This window comes from Carassius gibelio, chromosome A25, assembly GCF_023724105.1.
Source record: "Carassius gibelio isolate Cgi1373 ecotype wild population from Czech Republic chromosome A25, carGib1.2-hapl.c, whole genome shotgun sequence".
In the NCBI taxonomy this organism is placed as follows: Eukaryota; Metazoa; Chordata; class Actinopteri; order Cypriniformes; family Cyprinidae; genus Carassius; species Carassius gibelio.
In genome coordinates, this window is record NC_068395.1 from 6,144,842 (window position 1) to 6,154,077 (window position 9,236).

At 39.1% G+C, this 9,236-nt stretch overlaps 1 protein-coding gene across 1 annotated transcript; it reads right to left on the reverse strand.

Annotated features, from left to right (window-relative positions):
• Nucleotide 1: 1 nt before the first annotated feature.
• LOC127947256 (probable D-lactate dehydrogenase, mitochondrial) lies at nucleotides 2–9,236 on the reverse strand. The gene is made up of 11 exons (XM_052544250.1): nucleotides 9,033–9,236; nucleotides 7,211–7,323; nucleotides 6,507–6,648; nucleotides 6,177–6,318; nucleotides 5,629–5,788; nucleotides 5,350–5,549; nucleotides 4,572–4,700; nucleotides 4,000–4,127; nucleotides 3,044–3,134; nucleotides 2,845–2,956; nucleotides 2–676 (listed from the first exon to the last, which is right to left on the reverse strand). Exons 1-11 carry the CDS (start codon nucleotides 9,111–9,113, stop codon nucleotides 511–513), a joined length of 1,464 nt encoding a protein of 487 aa, XP_052400210.1. The 5' UTR covers nucleotides 9,114–9,236; the 3' UTR covers nucleotides 2–510.

The window sequence follows — 9,236 nt, forward strand, 5'->3', positions numbered from 1 at the left end:
ATTTGGTGTATTCAATTTATTTTCAGTTATTAAAATGCATTTTCTGTATCACATTTATCTTATCAGTCCTCGTTTTGAGTTCTGCTTCACAGATTCTGTTTTTAGAAGCAAATCTATCCATATAAATAAATACATTCACAGAAATCTAGAAGGGCAAATGGCCCAAATAAGCACAAGTTTGCCAAGGCAAAATGATTTCACTCTAATTCATATTTAAGTGGTTCTTTTGCACCATGCAAAAGAAAAGGATGGAATAATTATTTTCAAGGTTCTTAGAAAATATAGCCCTGTACATTAATACTTTCTATTAACAATAATACTACATTAAAATGTATTTCAATCAAATGCACTTTAACAAAACTTTTATTTTGCATGTGCAGATTTTAAAATCACTCTAGTCTAAATAATTATCATTGTTAAATCTAACACAAACCTCATTTTCCTGACCTCTAGTGGTCAAAGCCTAGTACAGAATATCTTCTTCAGTGTTCTGTGTTGGTTTGCGATGAATTATAACACCTTTCCAGGATTCATGAGGTTTTTGGGGTCCATACTGGCTTTGATGCCCAGCATGACCTCCATGGCCAATGAACCGACCTCTTCTCTGAGCAAAGCCCGCTTTCCTAGACCAATCCCGTGTTCACCAGTACAAGTTCCATCCATCGCCAGTGCCCTCCTGCATAGGGAAAGACAACGAGAAAATAAATTCATCCACTGTAATTGTTACTAGCAATAAATAGGTTGAAATCAGTAACACATCTGGTCATCTTGATCAGTTAAGATGCGTGGAATCACCAGATCTGACACTGTTCCCCCAAAAGACCTCAGTGTGGCTGGCAGACTGGAAAAACATGTTTCACAGTCTGAGTCTGCAACCACCGAAAGACCAATGTTTCATTTAGGAAGTAGAATCTCTGCAACTGCGCTGTCTGTCTAGTCCAATTCATATTTCCCAGGTGTTTCCACCTCCACATTCTCCAATTAAATGATGAAGACTGGTCCCAGGGGCTCCCTGGCGCAGCTGAAATCCAACAACTACTCATCCTGTTCATGCAGGTTCTCACCGTTCAACATGACAAGGTACACCTTGTATTATGTACTTTAGCCGCAATCTGTAATGCAATAGGACAAGTCCGAATGATTTTGTGAAGTAAGTGAAATAATGGACCAAATGCTACCGAATGAGCTTTATTTATTAATTTCTGCCCAGATTTGCAGTCTGGAGGAACTGCCACTAGTTGGCAAAAGTCAGAGGCAGTCTGCGGACGCTGGGCAGCTGGAGTTAATAGATTTGAGAGGAAACTATAGTTTCTGATCAGTGATGGGTGAAGTTACTTTTTAAAATAATACTTTATAATACTATTACCCCATAAAAATTTAACTGTGTAACTCCTATTTAGTCGTAAAATTGAAAGTAATGTGTTACTTTACTAGTTACTTGGAAAAAGTCATCTGAATACATAACTCATGTTCCTTCACCAACAATGTTAATGAAAGGCACAGATTTAGATTTTCTTTTAGCTTGAACCTAAAATTCCGTCCATTCTGAGGAAATAAAACATGATTAATAATTTGATAGAATTTTAGAAGACATAGTTTTCTTTTGTCGTGTGTCTCTTAGCAACGAGGAGTAAGTTTCCGCATTCGGAACAATTTGAAAGTCCAAAGTCGTTTGGTATACGATGCCCAGTTGCCTTTAATTGAACCCAGCACATTCCTTTAACAGACAGAAGGTTTATGAAGCTGAATTGACTGAACAGATTAATCTAAAAAGGCACTTCCAGGTAACTAGCCTGAAATCCATTTCAATTTCGTCACATCGTTCTGCTTAAAGCTGCTGTCGGTAACTTTTGACGCTCTAGCGGTTAATAAACAGAACTGCTTGCGTCTTGCGGAAGAACATCGTAGCCGGAACTACTTCTCTCTGTTTATGTCTATGAAGAATCACAAAGGTACTGGGTTACTCCGCCGCGGTACCCCCGAAGCAATCTAAAATAGTCTGAATATAAACACTTATTATAGGTGCACCCTAGTGATTCAGAACAAGCTAAAAACACGGTTTGGAAAATGGATTCATGGTGTACTCGCTTATTATATACATTTTTCTATATTTTTTAACACAAACAAAGTTACGGACAGCAGCTCTGATTGGTTATTTTTTACCGGGAGCGATGGAGTTTCTGCAAATGGCAATAGGACCACTGGGAGGAGCCAGAGGAGCTTGATTTTTTCACAGATTATCTGTCTCATATTCTACTGTTAGGACATAATGACAGGTTTAACAAATATGTAAAAAATATATTTTTACAAATGTTATCTACTGCAGCTTTAAGTTTCCACACAAATTCAGCTCAATAACATCCAAACACTCCTTTGGGAGTTAATATGGCTATAGCTTTTACAAACTTGTGCTTTAACAGTAAATTCATGTCTGTCGTTCACATAAAGGGCAAGTCTAACTCCATTTGCTTCTTTCAGGAAGAACTTTTGAGTATCAAGCCAGTCAGGTTTAATGAAGCAAATGAGAACTCCGTTTTTATCTTCTCTTTGGCTGCTGGTCGGCGCCAATCACTCGTCCATTGTATCAGACAGAGACTGCACTTTACCCATAATGACTTAAGGCAGGTAAGGCCTTTATTATTTGAGCTCGTTTCCAAAGCCAGACACTAGACCCTATATGTCTGTCATTGTCAATAGACACTCTTCAAATGGCAGAAGACACTGGAGAAATAATCCTGATATTGATTGCTACACAAAACAAAACTGACAATGTACACAAAAGCTGCAGCAAAGACCCTCTCGGCTACCTCAGATCATCTGCTGAAAGGAATAACATAGAAATACCTGGCTAGTCTCTCAGTGAAGGAGTGAACCCTTTGCACCTCGTCTGGGTCATTGGGATCCAGTACTATTAAACAATGGAAGTTTCCATCGCCCACATGACCTGCAATAGGACCTGCAGTAGGAAAAATTTAAATATATTATATCAGCAGTTAAAAACAGTTCTCAACATTAAATGAGAAAATCAAACTTGATAAACTACCGGTAATATTGTTTCTGATTAGATCTTCCTTTGTCTCCACTATAATCTGAGGCAGTCGTGATATTGGCACACAGACATCCGTAGAATATGCCTGTAAGAAAATGAGTACATTTTTTGTAAAGTGTTGAGTACTGAATATGTAATCCTTTTCTTACTTGATATTTATAAAACGCCATTTAATGGCTGTTTTCTCTAAATAGACTTTAACTGTGGCTGTGTGGTGCTTTCATAACATTGCTCTGTTTGCTTGAGCATTCTGATTAGCCCAAAATAGCAACTGGTTCAGCCAATGGTGTGAGTTTGGGGCGGGGCTATTGGTATTGCTGACCTATGGCAGAATGTTTGTGAAACCTGTTTGCAAATATATATATATATATATATATATATATATATATATATATATACACACACTGTTATGAACAGGCTGACTGGCATAAGAAATAATAATATGATTTAAATTATTGTTTTAGTACATTCTAATATAGTTATTATATTACTTTTAGTAAGTTTTAATTAATACGTTTTTATTTTTGTCTTCACTGTAAAGTGAGGAAGTTGAGAGAGCACTCATAAATATGTAGAATATGTCTGGAAAAGGTGTGTAATATTTTTTGTGTTTATTTTAATGTTACTTTGTCCTAATACAGCTTTAAATTTATTAAATTCTAATAAAAGGGTTAATTTTCCATTTAAAATGTGTCTCTGTGGTGCTAATAAAACACAGCTGTTTGTTTGAGTGTTCCGACCAGCCCAGCATAGCAACAGTGGTTCAACCAATGATGTGAGGGGCTATCTGTTCGGTTGACCAATGGGAGTGTTTGGGAAACCTCTTTGATAACAGTCATTTTTACAATGCACTATGCAAAATTGCAAAATAAAATAAGAACAAAAGCATGATACAAGTAAATAAACAGCACTTGTCTGAATCAAAATCTTCTTGCAGTGAATGTTCTCACCTTACATCCAGGCCTCAGGGCCAGGGCAGCGTACCACGCATCATGACGGGCTTTCCACAGCCGGCCACGGGTCTCCTCATCTTCTGCCCAGGCAAAGTCTGAGCCTCCGTTGTCTCGCGTGATCTCCTCTGAACCCACAGAACATGATTCTGTCTTGCTGTCACATTCTTTCACGTGTATTATCTGAATATTCAGCTCATTTCAGGAATGAAATAACTATACGAAGCATTTCAAAATGCAGTTTATATTGGTTTTGTACAGCATACAACATTTATAGTTCATGCTAGATTTGTAGTGCACTTAAAATACTGTGGCTGTGTCCATATTGCTGTAATTTAATAATATGTACTGAATTCAATGAAGAACTGCTGATTAAGAATGGTAGATATAATAGGTAGATGTGTCATATACGAAGAACATGTATAATGCGGAAATGCATAGGGAAGAAGTCTCTAAAAAAAAGAACCTAAACAATTAATATGCAAACACTGGCCTCAAGAGCACTGTTAAAATACGGTTAATAAAAACTACTGTTTCTGCAGAAATTAGATGTATGTTTTATCCACATATACCTGTGATGGACACCTGCTCCTGCATGCTTTGGGAGCTCCCATGGAACTCCAGAAAGAGGGTGGGAGTGACCGCATAGGACAGGTTGTTGAAGCGATTGCATGCATTTATCATCACGTCGTCCAAAAACTCTGCAAACGGAAATTATCAGCACAGATTAAGTCTTGTGAAGCCTTTGTGGGTAGAAAGTCAAAGCTTTAAAATCAATGCCTCAGTGCAGCCTCGATTTAAAAAAATCTAAGAGAGCGGTCATGCCTGATTACTCATAAATTGGATGGAGCTACTGGCGGAATATTTTTCCCTGAGTGGACTGCAAAAGAAGAAACACATTGTGGTTCTGAGAACCAAGCAATTCATTAAAACCCTTGACTGCGCTCTGTGTTGGCTATGAATAAGGAATGGTGTTTCCTTCTGAATTAATGTTTATGTTATTGCAAGAGACTTCAGTGAATAGATCAGAATGAAATTAATATAGTTCTGCACTAAATCGGACAGCTTGGCATGATTGTAGTTTTGAGCGCCACAGTCTGTGATTTTACAAGTTCACAACACAGGAAACCAAGTGTTCTTTTGTTACGTTAATGCCAACAGAGGCAGCAAACGAAGCACATTGTGAACAGTGTTCCTGTGGTAGAGCATTGTGTTAGCAGCGCAAAAGGTTGTGGGTTCGATTCCCAGGGAACACATGTTAGGTAAAAACATTTTTTAGCCTGAATGCACTGTAAGTCACAAGCATCTGCTAAATGCATAATTTAATTAAAGTGCTCAAACATCGCTCACCAATGCGGGCGATGGGCACTCCAGCTTGCAGGATCTGAACTGTGCTGTCCACCGCTGATTGGACAGATGGAAAGGAGCAGACAGCTGACACCATACTTTCAGGAATACCATACAACCGAAGCGTGGCTTTGGTGATAATGCCCAAAGTTCCCTCTGAGCCCACGAAAAGGTTTGTCAGGTTGTAACCGGCAGATGTTTTTCTGAAAGGGTGTTGCATCAAAAGTGGGAAATGCAATGCAGACAACAAAAGATGCTTTGATTGTAATTTTGCAGTCATACCTTGGACGACGCCCCTTCCCTGCTGTGTGGAGGACCGTTCCATCTGCTAGAACCACCTCCAGGTTCAGGACGTTCTCGCGCATAGTGCCATAACGGACTGCGTTGGTGCCCGATGCGCTAGTTGCAGCCATTCCACAGAGAGATGCGTCGGCACCTGGATCTGTGGAAATATTTTTCTTAACCATTAATCATTTCCAATAATATAACACATACAGTATAGCAGATAAGGCCAAGTTAAATATTAAACTAGGCTTGAATTATTCTGTGTATTTAAACATCCAATCAGTGTTATTTTGGTATGACTGACATGCTTTTGAATTAGATTTTATTTTTTTATTTTAATTTATGCTTTAGTAATTTAGTTGATTTAGTTGTTTTTAATACTTAAAAAAACTGCTATTTAGTTTTATTGTTTTTTTATTTATTGTGTTTAGTTTAATTTTAGTACTTATAACATTTATTTCAACAAGTTTTTTTATGGTATGCATCCAATCAATTTGATATATGTGATCTATTATGTACCCATAATGCACAGAGATTAGACTAACCGACAGGAAACCAGAGGCCAGTATCACGCAGGTATGAGTTCAGGCCTTTGCGCGTCACGCCTGGCTCCACCGTCACGTCAAAATCCTCTTGGTGAAGATCAAGGACCTGTTCCATCTTCCTCAGACTGAAACACACTCCACCCTAAAAAATACACACAGTTACGTCAAATCGTGTCATAGAAATTGGCATGCAAAATTTTAGTAAATGCAATTTTTATATACATTATTGGACGTTTAGAAAAGAAAACGCATCAAAATATATAAAAAAAAATAAGGTCAAAATTAAGGTTAGGCTTCAACTCGAACACTCTTTTTTTATACTGGACAAACCTTCAGAGCACCAACACCTCCCTCCAGGCCTGTCCCTGTGCCAAATGGGATTATGGGTAGTTGGTGGTGGTGACAAATTTTGGCAAGAGCACTGACCTCCTCTACAGACCGAGGAAACACCACCACATCTGGTGGTCGGCATCTGACATGGCAAGACAAAATACCATGAACATATAAAAAAAAAACAACAACATGCAAATCAAATTTAAATGTGATATAAAATCATGAAGAAATGGAAGTCTTATCTCAGATCTTATTGAGGCGTCCATCTGAGTGTAATGGATTAATATATATAAAATATAAGGTTGGGACTTGGAATTATCCGTCAGTTCTTGATTGGATTTTGAGCTGTGAGCATAGCACTCAGAAATGGAGGCAGACAAACATAAGCTTGCTGGGGCAGGGAATAAACAGAATAAATGATTGGAGAAGTCCTGCATAAGTTATTACATGTCTGTCGTATTCACTGCATGATTATTTGTGTCTGGTAGAAAAAAGAAGAGTTGAAAAAGTTTGTTGTGCATGCCGAATGGACCTACTAGATAGTCAATTTCTTATTTTACTTAGGTCTACTGCTTTTAATGATTGACTCAGACGCTGCAGACTGCAGTTGGTTTATGTATACCTGTGGGAGGAGCTACTGCTGCACTGTTTGCATAGGATTAAGAAGCAGGTGACCCTCAGGTATGTCAGTAAAATCTCACCTGTGCACAGACTCATCCCTGCCATGCTGTTCTCTGACCGCTGAGGCCACAGACACGCCTTCATCTCCACTAACACAGCGAAAAGCTGAAACGACCTGCTCCACAGCTCCAGCCTAGAATGAACAATGTGAGAAATGTACAGAATGTTTACCTGCATGTCTCTGGTGACACGCAAGTTGATATATACAGTGGGGAAAATAAGTATTTAGTCAGCCACCAATAGTGCAATTCGCCCATTTAAAAAGATGAGAGGCTTGTAATTTTCGTCATAGGTACACTTCAACTATGAGAGACAACAACAACAACAAAAAAAAAACAGAAAATCACATTGTAGGATTTTTAATGAACTTATTTGCAAATTAAGGTGGAAAATAAGTATTTGGACAATAACGAAAGTTTATATCAATACTTTGATATATACCCTTTGTCGACGATGACAGAGGTCAAACTTCTTCTGTAAGTCTTCACAAGGTTTTCACACACTGTTGCTGGTATTTTGGCCCATTCCTCCATGCAGATCTCCTCTAGAGCAGTGATGTTTTGGGCAACACAGACTTTCAACTCCCTCCAAAGATTTTCTATGGGGTTGAGATCTGAAGACTGGCTAGGCCACTCCAGGACCTTGAAATGCTTCTTACCAAGCCACTTCTTCGTTACCCAGGCGGTGTGTTTGGGATCATTGTCATGCTGAAAGACCCAGCCATGTTTCATCTTCATGGCCCTTGCTGATGAAAGGAGGTTTCCACTCAAAATCTCATGATACATGGCCCCATTCATTCTTTCCTTTACACTGATCAGTAGTCCAGGTCCCTTTGCAGAAAAACAGCCCTAAAGCATGATGTTTCCACCCTCATGCTTCACAGTAGGTATGGTGTTCTTTGGATGCAACTCAGCATTCTTTCTCCTCCAATCACGACAAGTTGAGTTTTTACCAAAAGGTTCTTATTTTGGTTTCATCTGACCATATAACATTGTCCCAATCCTCTTCTGGATCATCCAAATGCTCTCTAGCAAACTTCAGACATGTACTGGCTTAAGCAGGGGGACACCTCTGGCACTGCAGGATTTGAGTCCCTGGTGGGGTAGTGTGTTACTGATGGTAGCCTTTGTCGCTTTGGTCCCAGCTCTCTGTGGGTCATTCACTAGGTCCCCCTGTGGTTCTGAGATTTTTGCTCACCATTCTTGTGGCCATTTTGACCCCACGGGGTGAGATCTTGTGTGGAGCCGCAGACCGAGGGAGATTATCATTGGTCTTGTATGTCTTCTATTTCCTAATAATTGCTCCCACAGTTGATTTCTTCACACCAAGCTGCTTACCTATTGCAGATTCAGTCTTCCCAGCCTGGTGCAGGTCTACATTTTCTTTTCTAGTGTCCTTTGACAGCTCATTGGTCACGGCCATAGTGGAGTTTGGAGTGTGACTGTTTGAGGTTGTGGACAGGTGTCTTTTATACTGATAACAAGTGGAGGACAGAGGAGCGTCTTAAAGAACTTGTTACAGGTCTGTGAGAGCCAGAAATCTTGCTTGTTTGTTGGTGACCAAATACTTATTTTCCACCATAATTTGCAAATAAAAGCATTAAAAATGCCACAATGTGATTTTCTGGATTTTTTTTTTTTTTTTTACATTTTGTCTCTCATAGTTGTAGTGTACCTATGATGAAAATTACAGGCCTCGCTCGTTTTTTTTAAATGGGAGAAATTGCACAATTAATTTCTCGTGCTTTGTTATCCGGGTAAACAGACTGTGGACCTTAGTGACCACGTCTTTTATTATTTCTTAGAATTACGTAACAATGAACAGGTTTGATCCCAGGCTTACTTGAGCTGAATATGTCCTGCACCTCCCGCAAATAAACGGCAGTCGTGAAGTGAAGCGTAGGGCTTGTCTGAACAAGGACATTTTCCACTTCTTACCAAATCCGTTCTGAAATGACCAACCTTTTATACATATCGTCAGTTGTTAAGAGCTTGTATAAAATTTCCTTCCGGATCAGTATAACGGCGTCACGCTTCGTCTGAACCC